Source organism: Pyxicephalus adspersus, chromosome 4 (genome assembly GCF_032062135.1).
Source record: "Pyxicephalus adspersus chromosome 4, UCB_Pads_2.0, whole genome shotgun sequence".
Lineage (NCBI taxonomy): Eukaryota > Metazoa > Chordata > Amphibia > Anura > Pyxicephalidae > Pyxicephalus > Pyxicephalus adspersus.
This window is the reverse complement of record NC_092861.1, coordinates 44,042,634-44,065,862: the sequence shown is the minus strand read 5'-3', so window position 1 is coordinate 44,065,862 and position 23,229 is coordinate 44,042,634. Positions and strand designations below refer to the sequence as shown.

General features: G+C 36.2%; 1 protein-coding gene across 1 annotated transcript in view; it reads right to left on the bottom strand.

Moving 5' to 3' along the window:
• Positions 1-23,229, bottom strand: part of LEKR1 (leucine, glutamate and lysine rich 1) — a 77,775-nt gene that overhangs the window by 20,730 nt on the left and 33,816 nt on the right. The window contains exons 5-7 of the mRNA XM_072408015.1: positions 22,561-22,736; positions 14,812-14,997; positions 8,591-8,672 (exon numbers count right to left, since the gene is read on the bottom strand). Of these exons, the coding sequence (XP_072264116.1) occupies positions 8,591-8,672; positions 14,812-14,997; positions 22,561-22,736 (444 nt within the window). The remainder of the gene's footprint in view (positions 1-8,590; positions 8,673-14,811; positions 14,998-22,560; positions 22,737-23,229) is intronic.

The following is a 23,229-nucleotide window of genomic DNA, read 5'->3' as shown; positions in this document are numbered from 1 at the left end:
TGACTAAACTCTTTTTCTTTGTCAGATTTTAGCCATTTTCTTTCTTGATGAAAGATGTCCAGCTGTGGGTTAACTACCAGAATCTTTTATAGTTTTGCCAGTGGCAGGACAATTAGAATTACAAGGGAGCATAGTCCACTACTGGTCAATTTACGACTAGTGAAACTGGGCCTATTACTGTTTGTAGAATGTCAACTCTTTCTAGGTCCTTCTGCAACTGCAAAGTTAGCAAGAGTAGAAGTTACTCCCATGCTTACAGAAACCATGCTTTCCCCTAGTTCAGACCTGCTTCTTACACACTGATTAGGATTAGCTAGAGATCGCGTTTAAAAGTCAGCTAATTAAATAAGTATATATCTGTTTTGTTTTTTTCTACAACTTTGTTCTGTATATATTCCCTAACAATTACTTTAGGAACAACTAATGGCAAAGACCAAATAACAAGTAGAGTATTTTACTGGCAGGAGAACGGTGGTAATTACCAGTTCATGTTCAATTATTCATTCTTCCTTGTGGAACACATTACAGTTCACCTTTGTGTACGCTGTTTTCACTTTATTAGCTTCCAACAGGAAACTTACTAGACTGACCTGTAACGAGTTAAAAAGTTTTTCACTACCTTGAATAGGGATCTATCTGATGGATCCTGAACAGTACAGGAATGACAGCACACATGGGATAAGCCATGCAAATAGCTATAGAGGCCTGTATTCCTGTTATACCTCTGCTGAAAACTATTGTAGACTGTCTATCTTATGTCAGTTGCCATGGTAAGCACTATATATTTACACTAACAACCTCTCCTGGTTCTGTACAGTGTCGTCTGGGACCACTGAACAATATAGCTAGAATATAAGAATTATTACTCTAGGCAATTCTCATAATGCTATATTATGAGTAGTATATTTCCCTGTATGATGCTTGGATGTTTAACTTACAGATGTAATACGTTATGGCATTAGGCTTTGTTTCCCCCATGCTGAAATATTTATGAGAAAAAAATAAATGGTAAAAGTAATTGTATGGTGTTTGACAGGTGTATGCTTATCACCACAGTGACAATGGTCTGCTACAGCTTATTTTTTCCATCAAAGAAAGAACACTTTACCTCATGATAAAAGAGAACACATAAGCCTATCTATGTCTAATGTAACACTGTTCTGGATGGGTCATTTGTGAAAAACCTCTCCTTTACTTTTATGACAACGTTGTTGCAGCACCTTTGTACAAAGATCTGGTAAGTGACAACTATTGTATAAATATATGTGTGCAACTATTGTATAATTAACGTGTGCAGAAAATATTCTTAAGCCCACATGGTCTGCTATCCTATATTAAAGATACCCTTTAGAAACTGGGATCTGGGAGCACATAACTTGCTCTCAGAGCTCCTATCCCTATGGAGGTATGGCTAACAAGCACAACCTCTCCAAGGAAGAAGGCCAAAATACTTTGTTTTGTCAAAGTGAAGTCCAAGCCATTGATAACAAGCTCAACATGGTTTAGCCAGCTAACAATACAGACAGGACTCCCTGTATTCACTCTTGATACAGGATTCCGTTGCCCTCTTAACAGAGTAATTGGTGGGTGACGTCATACAGATCATCCCTGGAAACAATTTGTAGACAGCCAAACACAATCAATAAAGTAAAACAGATCACAGGTAGGCTACTAGGGAAGTCATACCTATATGAAGTTATCTTATCTTCAAGCTCTCTTGATCTTAAATATCTGTATATACCACCAGAAACAAATCACTATTTTACCAATAAGGTTTATAAGTCAATATATTTAAATTGGACACACATTACCCAAAACCTCATTCCTAATGTGCTATCTAATGTGCTATGTAATCTATTTGCTCAAAACCTAATGCAATACTCTCATCTAAAAAGCACAAAAACATTTAGCAGTAACTTCCTAATTACAGAATTAATTTAGGAAATGTGCTATTAGGGAGTCAGGCTAAAGGAATCCTGCTACGTATTCAGATCCAGAATCTAAAACTACACAACAGCCATCTTGGGAAGCTTCACAGCAAAGATCCTCTTCTTAATATAGGGGATGAGTTGCTAATGAGGGGCAGCAGTATGTGACCCACATAATGGTGTGAAATGGTTCATTAATAGCTGCTAAACCTCTGCAGTTTTACACATTACAAATTAATCTTGTAACACTCCCAGTGTTTTAATTACTGTAAAAAGTAATTAACCTCCCTACATTCAAAATAATCCTTATTGGAAAAATGTGACATCCGCACTAAGTTTCACAAGGAGAAAAAAATCAAATAAAAATAATATCAAATTAGTAAAAGTAAATTAGTAAAAGCATTTTTGATTGCCATGAAGACTTCCAATTAGAAGTCTTCCAATAGAATGTCTTCCAATATTTCCCCCTACTTCAATCCCCTGGGGAACATTTGGAGCAAAAACTGCAGCATTAATGTTAGGTTGTCCCAATTCTTCATTATACAAAAGTGATAATGATTAATATCACATATGCTTTTCTGGATATCATGTAAAGTGAACTACCCTGTTAACTGGCAGCATATTTTATAAGTTCAAGTTAATACTGCTCATTACCTCTTATTACAAGAGAGCCCTGTACAGACGTCAGATTTCTGTTGCTGGAAACAATCTTTCATGATCAATTCCAGCGCAGTATGAACAAATGTTGTACACACAGTGATATTCTTTTCTATGGACAGTGGAGGGGGGAAAGCACAGCCGTCATTCCTGAATAGTCGTTCATCAATCCACCAGGATGAATGACGTTGGAGAACTGTTGTACACACATCTGGCATGTGTACATAACTTAAGGTTCATTGACTTAACAACTGTGGACCTCTGCATAAAGTAAAAGGAGTAGGCATAACACAGACTAGTATGGATAGTGCAAAGAACAATGTACAGCATACAATCAGAATTTACTTAAAACAGAACAAAAGTTCCACTTTTAAAAATTTTGGATCAGGCAAGACATTATTGCAAAAAAAAGACAGGTGATGTCTGCTCCTACAGTCTTACCTGCCTGATTGCTCTGGGGAACTATCAAAAAGCTGCATGCGAGGCTTAGCATTGTTTGCCAGGATACCTGACAATCCTGGCTTTCCCTGGGCTTTCATGGGAATCAATGGAGTTACGTCATCCCAGCCCAGCCAATCAAGATGGCTGAAGATTATATCTACCAAGAAATGAAGAAGGAACATGGTGGCCCCCTGTGATGGAATGGGAAAAAGGTGAGTGTAAAGGGTTTCCTTCAGCTTCAACTATGCCCATACTTTGCATTCAGCACCCTTAAAGTGAATAAGCCAGCACCCTTAAAGTCAGCACTCTTAAAGTGAATAAGCTGCACAAATGCACTGATTGACATTTGAACCATGTACTAATCTGGAATAAAAAACACATTAAAAAAATAAATACTACAGCTATAGAAGAACCAGTATTGTGAATTAGCTATGTATTTATATGTGTTTATTAAATAAAATAATATTAAAAAATGTGCACTAGCAAAAACAGTAATCACTTCCTCTTAAGATGCCGCATACTTTTACTTCCTCTAAATATAGAGATGTATATGTCACTCAAAGCGTTCCCTTTCACTGTTTTTGTCCCAGCAATGTAAACAGCAAGCAGTGACAGGGTATTTCATTTGTTTGAAATTTTACATTATCATCATGTTTATTTTCATTTAGATTATGCATGAATCTTATATCTGATGGTATGAATAATACTGTGCTATTACTGGGCAGCCTGAACACTGCTCGCAAATACCCTTTGACTATTACAGTTCTATTTTTACTAATGTATTACTGCTCACATCTCTAAATTGTACTAGTAGCAGTGTACTGCAATGTCTGGGGTTTAGATGTAGAAGTCATGTTTTCTATCCTAAGTGGCCTAGAATTGCATTTTTCCATGTGTATCAATAACACACAGTAGAGTAGACACTTAAATAAATGCTATAGAAATCAAAGATGGTATCCATGGTTTTCTACATCCCACGATACTCCCACAAATGTTTGCCAACCTGTATTTTTAGTAGAAATGACATACAACCTGTAATTAGATTCGCCTTTTACACATTTTGCCAGAATGTGACAGATTAAATTATATAAAACTAGTCATAACAAATGGAAAGTGAAGCGAGGCTAGGCAATAATAAAATGTGTTATAATGTACCAATTTAGTATCTGTACTTTTTATACATGTATGTTATCCTTTAACATAATTTTTTTTGTACATTTTATTATTTTACCGTCACAAGCAGGCAGATATTCCCCCTATACGACAGCTAACTGGCCCTAATTGGAGAAATTTGGATTTGTTATGGTCTGACAGGTCCATTTAGTAATCAGTCCGAAAAGGTTGCATTCTACTCCTAAAGCCCTGAGGATGGTTCAGCTACTGGATCAATTTAACAGTTTTAGCAGGCATTTTGGGGGTAGCAATGATTGAGTTTCCAATGTGATAAAAATACTACAATGCTTTGATGTAATAGTTGACCTAGTGCAGATTCCATCTACTGTTTATATTGGTTGTTTGTCCCAAAAAAGCCTGTTTTTTTTTTTCGTTTTGTTTTTAGAACATTACAAACGCTAATATTTTTATAGGCACACCTTAATTATCAACAAGAAAATATGTAAAATGTCTACAAATCCTAACAATCATTTAGGTTATCATGGAGTGTAATGAGCTGTAGTATTTTTGGCAGCCTTCCCTAGCCGTTTAACAGCTCAAGTGAAACTACTGGAAATATATAAAAAGTAACTTTAGCATACACTAGCATTAACACAGCAGTTTTTTGTTTTTCTGAGTTCCCAAAGTTGTTTTAGCTGTCGGGCTTGCCAGTAGATATGTTATTTCCACTAAATCCACTTCCTTTAACAGGCCAAGCTGTTTACCAAAAGTTTAAGTTACTGGGGTTGCAACAAAACATGGTAAGCTTTTATTCACATATAGAACTATGGACCATTATAAAAAAAATATGTGCAGCATGTATCTGCAACTAAGCTCCACTGCTCCCGAACTCAAAGCAGAAATGCAATTCTCATTTACATTATGTTTAAGTGAGATCGGAAGATGTTGTGGGGGCGTAGCTATCAGCATTATCTACGAATGCCTTTCACAACCTTTTTAACATGACGGAACCTTTCTAAGGAACCCCTGCCATAAATACTATATCCACAGCTCACAATATATCAGATTTGTGGTCAGTGAGAAAAATAGTTCTTACACTGCTGGCCCATTAAGGGAACTCTTAGAACCCCCGGAGAAACCCTAAAGTTCCACTGAACCCTAGTTGGGAAACACTGCTATACATGCATACAGCTGGCCACACCTAGTCTTGCCCACTGCTTTCTAAATCAGCTGACCTTATTCTGTTGTTGTAAACTGCAGTGTCTGAGAGGGGTAGAATGTTGGATACAAAATTTAGAAGTAACTTGGAGTAACTTAGCACAGCCAGGGAAGGTAAATAGTGTGTTTTCCTTATGAAACATCAGTATCACATAGTAGAAGGATTGGCCAACCTAATACCATACATATATGATACATAATTATTACATAATTATTACAAAATAAACTCTATCTTGCACAGGTGTTAATAAGTCCAAGTTTTTACTGTTGATAGATGATTTTGACTGATTTTAAAAGTAGCTCGCAAGCCAAAAAAGTGTGGGCACCCCTGGGTTAGGAGATTTATAAATATTGAAGTTACAATACTTGTAATGTGATTGTGTATTTTAATAAACTTTAGTTAGATTGACAGTTCCTTTTTTGTTTGTTTAAAACATTTTAGACTTCTAATATGATAATCTAATCAAAGTTTGCCTAAAATAACCTAACTGTGATGGTGCCATATTTCCTATATGTAGAGATAACAATGGCGTTCACTAAAACAAAGGAGTGTTTGGATAATAAAATGTAACAAACACAATAATTCAATGGAACTATTCATTAAATTTAATTTAAATATGTACACAAAGCCTCTATTATGTTAATAACATATCATTAGAGACACTGTATGTACTCAGTGTATCCAAATTAAAAATTTAAATTACCTAGTGGTGGCACACAATATTAGGTCAAATATTTTAATAAGAACAAATTTAGAAATGAAAACCAAACATAATGTGAATAATCTACTATTCTGCAAAGTAATTAATGCAGTGTTAATTTAGTAAAAGTATACCAAAATCCAGTAAATATGAATGGTCAAGAGGCAATGTAATATTACCAGCATCACAAAGGAAATGTTACTATGGTTTCCAAATATTTACAGGTTGTCAGGCATTCAGTCTTCTGCCTATGAACTTGAAAGACAAGTCCTTTGAGAAAAGGGTAAACATCCTTTTGCAAGCATTCATGGAAAGCAGAGAAGACTGTTAAATGAAATGGTCACAGATATTTGTGAATAAAATGGGTAGATTTCACATGCTAGTTAGTATTACATAACAGTCTGTTGCTATGTAAAAGTGAAAAGTATGCATTTTAGAACTTGAAAGAAACACTAGGTAAACACAAATATACAGTTGGAATATATACACTGATCAGTAGAAGCATTAAAACCACCTTTATATTATTGTGTAGGTCCTTCTTATACTGACAAAATAGCTCTGACTGGATGAGGTGTGACCCCTGAGGATTCTTTAAGTCATACTGCCAACGCCAGCCTCCCTTCTTCCCATCCTACCACCATCTTTCCCCCAATGATATGAGGCACACACACTCTGCCATCCATATGATCCAAAAGAAAACGTAATTCACCAAATCAGACCACCTTCTCCTATTGCTTTATGGTCCAGTTCTGTTGTTCATGTACCCATTATAGGTGCTTTTGAAGGAAGACAGGATCAGTATGGGCATTTGTTTGCAGCTGTCCATCCCCATAAACAGCAAGCTACAATGAGCTGACACCTTTTTTACATGGTCAGCAATACATTTAGGAAGCTTTCTTCTAAAGTAGCTCTTTCATGTGATTGGCCCAGACATGCTAGCCTCCATCTCCTTCCCCATTATTAGTGACCCTATGTGCACTCATGATCCTGTTTGTGGTTTACTGCTTGGCTTTCCTTAGGCAACTTTCTGTAAGTATGAACCATGGTATGCCATAAACACCTCCTTCGTTTTAGAGATGATCTGACCTAGTTGTGTTGCCATCACAATTTGGCCTTTGTCAAATGCACTCAAATTACACTTGTCCATTGTTTCTGCTTCATATAACCTTCAATAAGTGACAATAAATGAGTGAGACAATGGCTCAGGGGTTAGCACTTCGGCCTTTGCAGCGCTAGGTCCCAGGTTCTTTCCAAGCCAGGACACTATCTGCACTGAGTTTGCAGGTTCTCCCTGTGTCTGCGTGGGTTTCCTCCGGGTACTCCGGTTTCCTCCCACATTCCAAAAACATACAGTTATTTTAATTGGCTTCTCCCTAAAAAATTGACCTTAGACTACATTAATGACATATGACTATGGTAGGGACATTAGATTGTGAGCTCCTTTGAGGGACAGTTAGTGACATGACTATGGACTTTGTACAGCGCTGTGTAATATGATGGTGCTATATAAATACTGTGTAATAATAATATGAACCACGATTTGACAGGTTTCATTGTAATTAGATAATCAATCTTATTCACTTTCTGGGGTTGTACTGTTTTGGCTTATGGGTGTATATGTGAACTGTCTGATCAAGAGATTTGTAGCTATGTGTATTCAGTCTTGTGATGCATAAACCTGTAGAACAATGAATAGCCATATTGGTGACACCACTATTTCCTGGTTCAGCTTTCCAGCTTCCAGTTTGACCTCTCCACCTCCAGGTTCGTTATTAGGTAGATAGTTAATCAACAACACCATACTATTCAGTGAACAGGATCGTAACAAATAATGTAAAACTGACAGTGAATTAGCCAAATAATGAACTCATCCTTTTACTTTTTGTAGTATTACAGAAGCGTGTGAATCACATGAGTGGCCTAGCAGAATTATAAATGTGAACGTTTAAATAATGTTCACCTATGTATATGTTTCAGCAATCTATGTAGCCATAGCAATATTTCTTTATTTTTTTTTTCACTAAAAGCAATTTTCTCTAGATTTGGTTAGAAAAATGTCAGCAGCCCTAAGGGTAACCGGTGACTCCGCTCTTCACAGGTAATCAAGCATGCTCTAACTGTTCTGTACACTGATGTGATCATTAGTCCCTTCCACAATATGAGCACTTTTAGAATAATCTAACATGCAACAGTTTTACAGATTTCTTATATTTTGCTAAATTCCATGGTAGTAAGCTAGAACTCTTGTATTGGTGGATATTGGTTGGTTAATATGGGTTAATATGCCTTAAACTTCAGCTGTGCTTTTTGCACTACCTTCCTGAATAAGCCTGAATATACACAAAAGAAAAGTGTATGTGTAACATTCCCTAAAGTAACCGTTGGAGAGCTCAGCATAGGTCATCTGGTGTTCCTTTCATACTCAACGGATATCTATGAGTCAGCAGCTGCATATTGTGGCTGGCTGGTGTCAGATAGAGAGCAACGCTTCTGTGCTGTTGTTTGTTTAGGAGTAAAAGGAAAGCGGCTTACATGGAAATGTCCTTGTGGTGTTGCATTTCTTTAGTTACATTCTGGAAATTCAGTCCTAATGTTTCCAACTGTTGCTCTAAATCTGTGTGAAAGAAAACCATTATAATTAATGGGTTGAATTCTCTAATTACACAATCAGATTACAACTTGCTTTTACTTGAAAAAAGAGAAGGTTTACTCATATGTCTAAACAGTAGGCAGTAAGTGTTAACACAGATTGCTGAGAATGTATGCCAAGATAAGGAGCACTTGTCAAATGCTTAGAATTTTTGCTTGGCGTGAGAGTAGACAAGATAGATATACAAATGAATGAGTTAGGGTATATTGTATTTTATTCTGCAGTAATAACACAAAAACTTAATTTCCCATGAATTAGACATGATTAAACCTGTCTTTCATATCAGTATATGTATAATAAAATTATATACTTATTGATATGGAAGACAAGTCATTTATAATTTATGGGAAATTCTTATTATCTCACAAGAATAATTCAAATAACTAATGTGACAATCTGAGTTAAGGTAGTAATTTATTATAGTAAATGGGAAGTTCCTGCAATGCACTATTTATATTTAGGCCACATTACAAAACTAGGGATAGGCTGATCAGTCAGAAGCAAACATGGTCAGTTTGCACGAAACTGGAGTTTACAGGGGATTTTGTTTTTTATCCAGGTCACCTTGCTGTGTAACACTCTTTAGTTGTTTATAACCTGTCTGGTTAAAAAAAAAAAGAAAAAAAGAAATGCAACTCCCCAGTTCCTCCAAAAACTGCATATTTAGCTAGGAAAATGACATTAAATTAGAAACTGGTTAGATCATGTACACACATTCAATTTTCCACTGATATCTATGGCAATCTTATCCTAAAGCTACGTACACACTTCCAATTATTATCGTTTGTAAACGAACGACGAACGATCCTGCACGATATCTGCGAACGATCGTATAGCACCGATCCTGTACATACAGATAACGACACCCTGTATCGATCAAATGTTCGTTCATCGCGCATGCTCAGAACATGCACGATCACTGAACGACCGTACACACGATAGATGGTCAACGATCGTCGTCCAATCCGATCCGCCGGTCCGGTCGTTCATTTCCAATGACTATCCTTGTTCGTCGGCGTCGTTGGTTACTTTTTTTACAAACGATTTTTGGCCAATCGGTCGTTCGTCGTTCATTTCCAATGATAAAAATTGGACGTGTGTACGCAGCTTAGACCACAAAACACCTTTCCATACAGCTAATGATTTTTAGATACAAATCAAGCACAGTTTCTACTCTGTATGTGACCTTTTTTTTAAATTTACACAACATACAACCTTCTCACCTCCCCCATGCCAACATACAACCTTTTCCATCCTCCACACTAACATAGAATCTTCTCCTCAATGCTAACATACAACCTTTACTTCATTATCACATACTACCTTCTCACCTTTCCCACACCAGCATATAACCCCGCTCTATGCTCTGTATTGTTTTTTTTATTGCTATGAGAAAAGGCATGTAGCCTGTATTTTAATGGTCTTCTTTCGGCTAATATATTACCCACTACTGAACTACAAGTTCCTATTCTGCACTGTCCATATGTGAAAGTGGAGATCTTGGTAGAGTCAGGGTTTTGCTTCCTTATGTCAGATCCTCCAGTAAGGAGAACAGTGAGAAGCACGGTAGTGGCATCATCAGATCTCACTTTAAATCTCATAAGACTAGAAGTCAGAAGCATCAAAGTTTCATAACTCACACTCCAGATATACAGCTATCACAATATATGCAAAAGATTACCTAGACACTGAAATGAAGAAAAAAAAACTTGAGTTTTCTGGGCATTGCCTAAATACAATGCACAGTTCTGAATATTCCCTATACCATAGCAAACCACCACTTTTTAGTTCAGGTTTACTTTTCTGTATAACCCCAGCTGCAGCACAATGTCAGAATGCAGGATAATTTATAAGGAGGACAAAGTGACCGTGTCTTTGCAAAAGGTCCCTCTCAAGCTAACAAAAATTTTGCCTTGCCAGAACTCCCCTACAACTCCAACAAAGAAATTTAGGTAAAACTGTGATCCAAAATACTGTCTATGGAAAATGTATTATATTTAGTTGTTCACAAATGAGATAAGGGCCCTGCTTTGTTTTTTGTGGGGAAGGGGGTGTTGTATCAAATGGACTATAACTTAAAGTCATATTAGTGTGTTAAAAATGCCCTAAACCAGCGATGAACGTATGTGTTCAGCAATTTTTACCCAAATGCAAACTGTTTTATTTTACATTTTAGTGAATGTGGCCAGCTTATAAAGCTGTGTATATATGTGAACTGTTTCTAGACAGACCACTTTGCATTCCAATGAAAAAGGACAGTCTGGTCTGCCAAGTAAAAGTGATATACAGTTGAAGGCTATTGTTTTTAAAAAATAATTATAGCTATGTGAATTTACTATTGTATTATTTGTCAGAGCAATATATTCTTCAACTTTATTGTGAAGTCAAGACGGAATGTGGGTGGAAAATGGATTAAGTCACCAGCATTCTTTAGTGGGAAACCCATAAAAAAGGTATTGTTCTTGAAGAGCTAATCAACATTAAATTCACATCACTCACTTATGCTGGAAAAGACACAAAAATTCCTTTGGAAAATAATGCAAAAAATTCTGTTCGCAACTACCACACAGATGTGATAGGGAACACGTGCAACTGCTCTGCTAGCTAATGAATTTCTCATTCATGGGACGTTTTTCATAAAAGAGATTATGGACAAATGATTACAGTGTGGAAAGCTTAAATGAAACGAAGGCCTTTCTTTACATGAAAGGGACTGCTGAAAACATATTATTTAACCGTCATCTGTTTTCAGTACATTGTATAAAACTACCAGGATTTCAAAAGCTTTGGTGAAAATGTGGAACAGAAAGCTTCTCATGGTTTGTCATGCCAGTATGGTCCAGTATGTGGACAGAATGAACCATAATAGGGACTGTGAAATACTATTGACAGCCTATGTCAGTGTTCTTGCCTGTATTCTAACAGAACTAATCACTCCAATACCTTTCATTATTTCATAGTCCACTATAATGAATTGTGTCACTGGAGTATTCTGTGGAGTGATGTGCTTTGTTAACAGCGAATAATGAGGCAGTAGCTTATCAGGAGGGTTTTTTGTATGTGTTTAAAGGACAATTTTCAGAAACAATATATCATTAAATCAGATACAGATTTTATACAGTTTTTGTCTTCAAGTGTTTTATCCTTAAAGTGGCAGAACAAGCACATCTGTTGGGTTTGTATTGCTGTCTATTCCCTCACTGGTGCGAATGACCCGTTTTATTTGTTCTGGTGTCCTGGGACTGTGAGAGAAGATTTGGACCTGTAACGGGAACAGGAATAGAGAGGAAATCTTACAAAGGGGACACTTGTTGCAATAACAACCATCAAAGTGACGGCTCCCCTGGTCACTTCCAGTTGTCCCTTCGGGACAAGAACTAAAAAGAAATCTTAGCAATGGAAAAACAAAGAAATAACTGACAGTTTTAATCATTGAAAAAAATTCCATTCTTTTACTGGTATTTTCTTAATATTTTTTCTAATGTATTAATTCATAATAAATGTGGTATTATCATTTCGTATAGGGAGACAATGAAAGGGCAATGAGAATTTACTGGTTCTAATTCTTCAGGGTGCAAAATTAAATAAACCAAAGGTGCAGCAAATATTTTCTACCCCATCCCTAGTGCTTATGTAAAGTAAAAATTTTAGTTTAGGTCAGCCTTAATATTGTCAACTTTGATCTAGTTTAGGATTGAAAATGTTTGCCACCTAAAAGCAAAGCATATTTAAGAAATCTATTCCAGGCTTGCTGGAATACCTAGGTGACCCCATGACAGTCTATTTTCTCTTGTTTTATGGAAATTTAGTAATAAAAGCCAATTGTGTCCCATTTGGAAGATTTCCCTTTACTTTCAATACCAGTGACAGAAATAGATTTAGACAACTGTTCAAAGTGGGGGGTAAAGCCCTTTGAGACAGTTGTCACCAGGTGTCACTATTTGAAGATTTTTCCTCACTTCCTGTTTTGGTGAAAACAGTAAACTTTATCTCATCATTTTCTGTTCCAGTGACATTACTCAAAATGACAAAAGAGTAAAGTGAATCTTGTCTGTAGGCTACGTACAGAAATAAAAATATATCCCTTTTGTACACTATCCAACACTAAAAATAAAGAATCATTTATAAACCCAAGAACAAAAAAATAATATATTGCAGCTTACTAATCCGTAGATGTGGTTGCTGCATTTGTTTATTAAATTGAATATCTTTGCATTCATTAAAGCAGCATTAGACTCTAAGATTGCTACCTAGTGAAATGTTTAAGAGGGCAATTAATAAAGTATTCATTTCAAGGCTGTGTGAATGTGAAAAAATACCAATAAAATTGTTTCTTGCAGGAATCACTAGGTAGGAAAAGCCATTCTGTTCTTGCAATTAAAGGAGGGGAAACCTTGTCCTCAGTAATGGATTAGATGTTAGCCATGGCTTTAAAATGCCACTGAAATGCACTATTTATATACTTCAATGTGTGTTTCTCTTGCTGAACTTTTTAATATGACCTAAGGTAAGAAACCACAGCTGCTCAGGCACGAAATGAAAAAAAAATGAACATCCGCCACTGTTTACACTTCCAGAAGACATGTGAGCTATTCTGAAACAATAAAACACACAGCACTTATGGGGGAGAAAAGAGCTGCACAAAACTGCAAGGACATCATTTGAATATCTGTGTAATCCCAGGGCTTTTTCTTTGAAACAGGCAGATGGTGGGCTTTACCTTTTATAAGAAGTGCAGCAGTTACAGACCTATTGGCGTCCTGATTGATGATGTACACAGGGTCAGACTGGCCTAGTGGAGGACTGGAAAAACCCTCCAGTGGGCCCCAGTGATGTGCCTCCAAAAATAATTTGCTTTATTTTTTTCCACAATTATTTTTTTGTTCTATATAGAAGGCAAGGCAATTGCCACCTGGCCCTCTGTTGGGCCTTTGTTGTCAAAAATGTACCACTGTGCCAGGAAACCTATGCATTCCGGTGGGTCCTGCTTTTTGATTTCTTTAGTGGGCCCCAGGTCCCCACTCCAAATCTGAATGTACATATAGAAATAAAATACAGGTCAAAGTTTGTATTCTTGGTCTTGTCTTCATCTAACATCCTGTGTTCATATTTACCAGCCTATATACTGGTTCACCTGTAAAAGGATATTACCAGTTTATAACATTGTTCTGTGCAGAAAAAGGGACCCTTTCCATCCTTTACTTTCTACAAATGCCTTATCATTAGTCTAAAGTTGTCCTGAAAGCAAAAATTAAAGAGAAAAATGACAAAAACATTTTTAAAAAATTTGATTTGCGAAATAACAATTAGGCTATTTTCATTTTATGCCCGAGTATCTCAGGCATGCGCAGAAGAAGCCTATTCACACAAAAACAAAAATTTGACGATCTCTCGCCTGGGTCACGTGACGTAGGATGAAGAACCAGGAAGAAGAGAAGATGGCAACGCAGGACCGGATGCAAGACACCCCCGGATGAATGGGACTGCCTTGCGGAATCGAAAGTGTATTTTTTGGCACTTTTCAGCTTAGTTCCTCTTTAACTTTATTGGGCAGAATAATTTGGTGGCTTTAGATGCAATGACCTGGAACAGATATGCATTTCAGGAGTTCCAGCATCAGTCTACTTTGCCATATGCTTGTTCCAAGTTCTAACCTGTTGTAAATCCAAAAGAACAGGTAGGCATGTAGAATTTTGTTAATAATGACAATAAAGCCATATAATTTTTCCTGCACTCCCAAATGTATATTTATTCTTTAAAAATCCATTACGCAGCATTTTACTTGTTGCCAAAAATGTCACTACATGATGTTGTTTTGTTTATGTATAAAAGCAAGTAATACTAATGTGCTACTAATATTCACTAATGTATTTTATTGTTACCAGCAGTTCTAGAAAGTGAAACAGATGCTTGTATTAGTGATTTAAAGTGGTGAATGGCCCTTACTCTTACATTGGGTAATAATTTCAAGTCCATTGTATTGTAGCTCCTAAATGTGGTGGCTACATTAGATTTCATTATTTTAATTTCATTAAATTTAAAAGAATGTGTTGTTAAGCTTTGCAAGAGAAGAAATGCACAAGAAAACACAGGTCTCTCTTACCCAATATGTGCTTTTGCTGTTGGTGACATCTACTTTCCACTTCATTTTGAGTGTCACGTGATTCTTGAAGCTGCTGGGAGGTTAAAGCAAGAGATTCGCAGACAGATTCTTGATTTTTCAATTGATTTTGAAGGGAAATATTTAGTGACTGGAATTCTGACAAACGTTGTTTCACTCCAATCATTTCTATAGAAGAAATAGAAACAAAATGGTATATGCTGAAAACATGTATCTTAGAAAGCAAGGTGGAACCATCCTTTTTTACAACTATGTGTTACATATCACTTACTATGACTAAACCTATTACATACGTTGCAAAAAAAAAACAAAGCAAAACTGGTAAATATAGAGTATCGTGGGAGAACCTGGATGATCTAGCAAACCTGGAATGGTATTCTTAAAACCATTTGCTTTCAATCCTGAACCACATCAATTCCAGGTTTGCTGTATCACCCATGCTCTCCCATTATAGTCTATATACACCAGTCTTAAAAAGCTTTATTAAATCAGGCCCAATAGTTCTACAATTGTTTATAAAATACAACTAAACACAGTGATGTTATTCTACTAAGTAGCCAATTTTCACTTTGAAAAGTACATATTCTTGCTGAATTGATCTGTGCTGAAATTACCACCTAATCATGCAAAAAAAAAAAAAAAATACTGTTTTTTTGTTTTTGTTTGTTTGTGTTTTTCACAACATAAATGTTCACTTTGCTTTACCTCATTTACTTGGCTAAGCATGCAATTTCATTGTAAAAGATGGTGATTTGGCCTTGTTAAGGTCAAGGCTTTTGGACAACCCTATTTTTAGTGAATGCAGGGGAAGGCAGCAGAGACCGTCCTAGCCACACTATTAATCCAGCAGAGCTGGAAAGGCAAATTCTACCTCGTCGGGATGCTAAGTACAGCCACTAGACGTTGGTTTACATAACGTCCAATGTCCTTGAAGCAGCAGCCATACCCACTCTCAGAAAGATGGAATTCTGCATTTCCCTAATGTTAGGAGAATATCAACTGACTATAAATGTGCAGATTATCAGAAATAATACAATACAATACAGTACCGATACTTAAGTTGTTATGTAGAGATGTACGTATCCATGTAAACTACTGTCGTCAATGCCTATGTTTTGCAAGCATATACATTTTTGGCAGTGCTGAGAAGTAGCAACAAAACTAAGCAGTATTCTCATCGTCTGCACTAAAATAGTAAGTAAACATGTCAGCTCTAAAAATACTGCAGTGAGAGTGCTGTATTCTTCCACTAACAAGGAGCTTAGAGGGAACATAAAAATGACATTTTCTGCAAAATGTCCTTGGCAAACAGGGAGTGTTCTGATTATTCCGGACCTCTTAGTATTGCTGCAGGGTGCGGTATATCCCTTTTAATAAGGACAGCTGGATAAAACACTGCATGGCAACAGCATGCTGGATTATCTAAAGGTTAAGACACATTCTTGTACCAGGCAATCAACAACAAATATAATCAGAGATGCCCTTTGCTTTCACAATTCCTAAATGAAACTTTTTTTTCTATTTGACAAAGAAGAGCAAACAGAACAGTTGCTGGTTTAAGTGGAATAATTGATGATGGAATGAAGATGAAAGAAAACTGGAAAAAAAAATTCCTATAGTAACTAATAGGCATTTATGTTCAGATGAATCTGCTTATCAATGCCAATATTTCTAGGACTAACTTGTACTATGCCATGCTATGTTTTTACATTTTGTTTTTTAATTCATTTTAGAGGTTTTCCTGGAAAAGAATAAATGAATGAAGTGGTGCACAGGGGCTGTTCAGGAGGAGGAACTCAATACATTTGCTTACAGCACTGATACGCTAACTTTAGTATCTTTGGGCAGCAAGGAGGTTACTGGTAATAAGGCTGGTATGCATAATGCTGATAGCCACCCTTTGAAAAAGCCCCCCCCCCATCACTTACCTTTTATTTATTTAACATAGACTTTTAACCCATCTCCCCTACAGCAAACTCCTAACACTTGACTACATTAACTATAAAAGGGTAGGATTACTGAAAACTGATATTACATATTTTGTCAAATGCTGGAAAATGAAACTAGAGTTTTGGTATACTTTACAGAAATCTCAGTACAGATATTTTGTCTTTTGGGTTCCTAGGTAAGTATACTCTTTGCCGTAAATACAAGATGGGCTTTAAGAAAGAAGATTGGACTTTGGAGATCTCATGCAAAAACACTTGATGCATGAATACACTAGATCAGGGGTGCCCACACTTTTTTGGCTTGCAGGCTACTTTTAAAATGACTAAGTCAAAATGATCTACCAACAACAAAAATTCTAAACAGATGTTTAATAATATATATATACCGAGTATAACACAGAAGTGACTGAAGCTAATGAGACATGAATCAGGGCCATTGAATGGCAGAACATTGCACAGACATTGCACTACAAGACTATAGTGACAGAAAAGCTTCAGTTCACCTGTCATAGGGGAATGGTGTGCTAAGAACTGCTAATCTGTACAAACGTATCTCGGTAATTGAACTCTGACACCGAGCCTGAACTGACTTGGTTGCCCAGCACAGCTCACCTCAGACGGCCCTCACGCCCTCTCTGTCTCCCCCCCCACTCCCCACTGGTACACGGAGCCTTCTCACGCACACACTGAAAGACATCCCCAGCATCCCTAAAGAGGTACAGCAGGGAGGGGTAAGGCAGGGCTCGGTGATCGTCTCGCGTTGCCTTTGTGATCGACCAGTAGAACGCGATCAACGTTTTGGGCACCCCTGCACTAGATTTTACCAGCCCAAGGTGAACTGTTCCTGTATTAGTAATAGAAGTAGAATGAAAACTGTTCACCGACAAAGAAAAATGTTCTAATGCTATAGGAACGGTGCCTTAGCAATATGATATCTGAGTTACTGTCATCATTAATAAGATACAGTAAAGCTAATGCAATAACCTTAGAGAATGGTACACCGGGTGAGTAACTAACATAGGACTCTGCAATAATATGAGTGGAAATTTACAGTAATACTGTACAGCGCTAAAATACAGTCTAAAATTGTCACATTCATGACTATGTAACTTAATTACAGAAATAAAGCTGCAAGGTGTAGCATATATTCTTGTTTCCAAGTTTACAACGCCACTTCAAATGTCAGAAGAACTCTGTCCTATGGTGTTTTAATAACTGTGTCCCTACGCAATTATGTAACTATCATTGTACGTTTATATGACAAATATGGCATTTTGTTTGTCCTGCTGTATGTATGTTTTACTCATTAACTTCCTTTGTCTCTACTGCATGATAACATTAGGTAACAGAAACAAAAAAAAAACAGTTTGAAAAAATAAAGCTTCCCTAAAGTCTGCAATGCAGACCTGGGAAATTTTAAAAAAGGAACCAAAAAAAACATAGGAGCCAGTCATCTGCTGACTTTGCACATATTTTAGTAGTTTTAATGAGCTGTTTTCATACTTGTTTTGGTGCTATACATTTACATATCAGAAAATAATTTATATTGTGCTACCTGTGATTCCTCCATCTAGAAAATCATGCAATGTTTTTGTGTTGAGCATCGTTTGTGGCAGTCAGAGAAAATAATCCTGCTTAGGGATGAAGTATTGAGCACTTCCAATTGTTAAAACTGATTTTGAATATATTTTTCCAACATGTTGTGATTAGACTATGAGGAATAAAGCATTAAATTCAGAAACAACAAATGTGGAACAATGCAGTGAGATTGGGAAGGAGAACATGGTGGAGGGTAGGGTAGCAATAAGATATTAAACAATTGATTGTTCTTAGTAAAATATCTGCTGTAATCCTATAATGTATGCAGTCTGAGGGCACTATTTTGCCTATTCTGTTCCCACCTCCTAAACATGGAATGAAATAGGACAATTGTTTGCAAATTGCATCTTTTACAGGATAACATAGCACAAAATAAAACAATACTTAAACTACTTAGAATTTACTTTGTAAAATACATATTTACTTAACACTACGGGATTTACATTACTGTTAACACTATATTCTGCTTTTGATTTCCTAATGTCTACCTTTCATGGTAATGATTTTGACCTTTTGGTAACAGGATGAAATTGTGTACTATGATAAAAGAGAAGGCCACGCTGAAAACAACATGAGCTTTAGCCTTTTTTCATTGCACTGGATTGAAAGATGTGTTTTACTATTGATACCATATGACTTATGTACCGCACAGCTCATTCCATATACCATATTCACCCCATACTGTGAATTTGACATACATGTATTTGCAGTATAAAAAAGCTATTACCTCTTGAACTGCCAAAAACCAATCTACCTGGGGGAACCATATACTGTACATGTGTTCATAACTGAAATACTGAATACAAATCTTTGGTGGCAGGACAGGAACTGGGCTCAGCTCTGATACCAACTTATCACTGGGTAAAACAACATTGGTTGGCTATTATCTAACATGACTTTGTGGGAATGCAACCATAGAATAAATAAGCAAACAGGCTTTGTGCCTGGTTTCCATTAGGTTGTGATTTCTAAATCTCTGATATAATGTTGATGCTGATCATGATGTAAATTTCAAAACTAATGGTATCAGAACTGAAATCTTTCATTTTCATAAAAAACAATACCAGCTGCATTGGATGGCATTGTATATCCTGCCAGGATCACATGATGAAAGATCAGTTTGTCCTGTGGCTTGCATCCCACAAGGTGCATATTTTACTACAGTTTTTACTGATTTCCTGCTGTATTCTATGTTGTGTATCATGGTAATTGTGTGTGAATCCATGAAAGAACATTCATTCCTTGGGTGTTTGCTTTGTCAAACTATAAATGTGTGCACCAACAACAGATACGTTGTGCAAAATACAGACATTAATACAGAATACAGACAATTAATCAAAATACAGACATTAATTTCACTCAGGTGCTTACTTAGAAAAAGAGAGCAGCAACAACAGGTAAAAGTGGTAAAAAGAAATCTGACTTGCTGGTCATTATGAGTTCCAACATCATGACTGCTCTCTGCACTGTTTATTTGAATATTCCCACTGTATATAAAACACTAAGAATAAATAAATGCAAGTAATACAACAATCTGAGTTACATAAAAGTACTGAAGTAATGACACAAGGACATACAGTAGTTTTATTATTAGTCAAGGGTAAAAATGGGGTAAAGGTGACACATGAGGGAGGACAGTGCCTATTTTCAGCAACAGTATGGGTGATGGATAAAGGGTTGAAAGGAAGATGGTGATGTTGATGGACGATGTACTTGTATCTTTTCATTGCTGTTTCAACAAGGCATACCTGAACTGTGAATAAATGTTTCTTTGACAATATGAAATCCAACTGCATACATGACACCCAGGTGTAGTTCTTATTATTAATGTCTGATGGAACTGGGATAAAGAAATGACCCTATGTACCTATTTATCATAGTAGAGGATTGCTAACAATTTAAGAAGACCTAAGAATGGTTGTCTGTATGCACAAATAGATTAAGTTATAAGGTTTATATACACTTGTATGATGCAGTTTCCCATGTAACATTTTGTTATTATTCAGTATTTATATAGCGCCATCATATTACGCAGCACTTTATCCAAGTGCACAAGTCCATAGTCATGTCACTAGCTGTCCCTCAAAAGGGCTTACGTCCCAATGTCCCTACCATAGTCGTATGTCATTACCACAGTATAAGGTCAATTTGGGGGGAAGCCAATTAATTTACTTGCATGTTTTGGAATGTGAGAGGAAACTGGAGTGCCCAGAGGATAACCACGCAAAGACGGGGAGAATCTGAAAACTCCATGCAGATAGTGTCCAGGATGAGATTCGAACCTGGGACAATTAAAGTTTGCAAACAAATACAGAAATCAAGTAGTCACCACTGATGTTTCTACGGAAATGGAAATACGTAAATAAAATATCATTAGGTGACAATTGCTTAATTAGATACCATTCCAGTACTGATGCCATCAGATGCCACCAGACATAACCAACTGGCCAAGCTTGGCATCTACTTCCCCACAACAAAGGTTACCTGGTGCCAAAGTTGTGTTTCTTCAAACCCCCACCTGCACCAATATAAATGTACACTCCTGACAGATCCTAGCCGCTTTTTAAATGCTTGTAGGAATTTCATGAAAAAATTCAGTAAGATTCAAGCTTGCAAGCAACAAATGAGCTTTGCACTTTCCGGAATGATTTGGAAGAAAGTAATTTATAAAGAGTTATGCCTTATATACACACAGCAATAATATCCTAAAACCTAAAACACTGGAACATTCAATCTTACTTCAAACAAATCAAATATGTAGTATTAGTATGTATTAGTATGATCTACATACATTTTTATGGTGATATGGAGGCAATGGTGTTGGATATAGTATAGGAGAAGTATTAGAAGATTAGAAGAGTAATTGGTGGATGCAGGTAATGAGGTGATGTCTATATGTTATATAGAAATAAAACTTCTGCTATATGACTGAAAATACCCATTTTTAACAGAAGTGAAAATGTGGTCAAATATACCCAGTAATACTTCTTTTATGTATAACTACCATCTTCGGAACAGATTTACAAATACATGAACTGATTATGTAGCACGTTGAAAGAATTATATGTAATCCAGGATTAATGACCCAGAAACACTCTAGTGGTTGAATGCTATCTAATGGGATATCAAACTATCAGGATCCTGAATGGGCCATACATTGACATCTGCCTGTAAATGGTATCATTTCTCATTCCATAAACAATCCAGAAGTTCTGCTAAATATGCCCAAATTTTGAAAAAATGAGCATGTAATGATGCTGATAGCAAATATCTGATAGTTCCTTATTAACCACCCAGCCGTTAAACCCAACCTTGGTTCGGGGTAAAAACACTTGCAAAAAGTGTTAAACCCGAACTTTTGTCAGGTGGTTAAACAAATGTTATATTGCAATCGGATTGTCATACACTGTATGACAATCGGATTACAACTGAAAGAATATACTTACCCGGTCCCCGCAGCTCCTCCGGACACGTCTTCTCTCTTCCTTCTTCTTCCGGCGAGTGCAGTGATGATCTCCGGGGTTTCCTGGTGACGTCGCTGCATGCATCAGTGAGGGAGGCGGGGCGGGAAATTCAAAAAACTTTGTATTGAGCTCAATACAAAAAAGCTATATTGAGTCCAATACAAAGAAATCTTTATATAATATATATATAATTGTATTATATATATATTATTTAGGCTACTGTACAGTTACATTACATTATACACTATTTTTTTTTCAGGATTTTTTTTAAAGATTTTTTTTAAAGATTTTTTTTAAAGATTTTTTTTTTATGTTTTATAAAAAACATTGTTATTATTAAATTTATAAAATTTTGGACATATTTCGGTGAGCTATGCCGTAATTCGGTGAATTATAAGTAATTATTGAGTAATTTGGTGAATAATAGTATTTTTGATTTATTTATGTATTCTTGTTTAAGCTGATTTTTGTGTTTTTTATTTAATTTTATTAAAAGTAATTTTTTTTTTTTTAGATGATTTTGTGTTTCAAACTTTTTTTATATTCATGATATCTACTAGACCCTTGTTCGGACATATTTCTGTAAGTTACAGGTCTACAATTTAACCGCTTTTGGTACAGAAATCTAGACATCAGTGAAACGCCCAGGTGGTTAATTCAGTTCCATTATTACTATTTACATTACTAGGTTTGTTGATTTATACACTTGGATGACCAACCTGCAGAATGAATTTGAAATATTTCTTCTGTTTTGCTACAAATATCTCTTCTAATTTTATTCCAGTCTGCAACCATAGCACCAATTTCATTTTTAATAGCTTGCTGTTCTGATTGAAAACATCTCAAAAACACCAAAGTTTTCTTCATGTTTTCTTCTTGTTTCAATGTCTTCTCCCTGTAAAAAATATGAAAGAAATGAAAAGAGTACTTTGAATGTGGACATTCTGTAAGGATTCACTGTACCATGAAGCAGAGTTTCTCCATCATCAATGTATGCAATCATTTAAAGGTTCAATGAAAGGTTTAGTGTAGTATAACATTTTGTAACAGTAAAATTGCATTTTTTTGTAGAGGTCTAAGATAGGGATCTATGTACTAGATTCATTCCAGGTTGAAAATCATAAACTCTGGGCAGGAAGGCTGTGTTTCCGAAATGCATCTCAAGGCTGTCCATTCAATTGTGGCTGACATATACCTGGGGGGGTCAAAATGACACATTGGAGAAGACGGCGTGCCACATTCCTTCAATATAAATTGATGTGAGATGCTTTTTAATACATCAGGTAAGCACCAAAAGCTTTCTGGAAATTACATTACAGCAAAACTCCACCTATTTTATGCTCCTGTTTTTTCCAGTAGTTTTTTAAATATTTTTTTTTCACATTGCA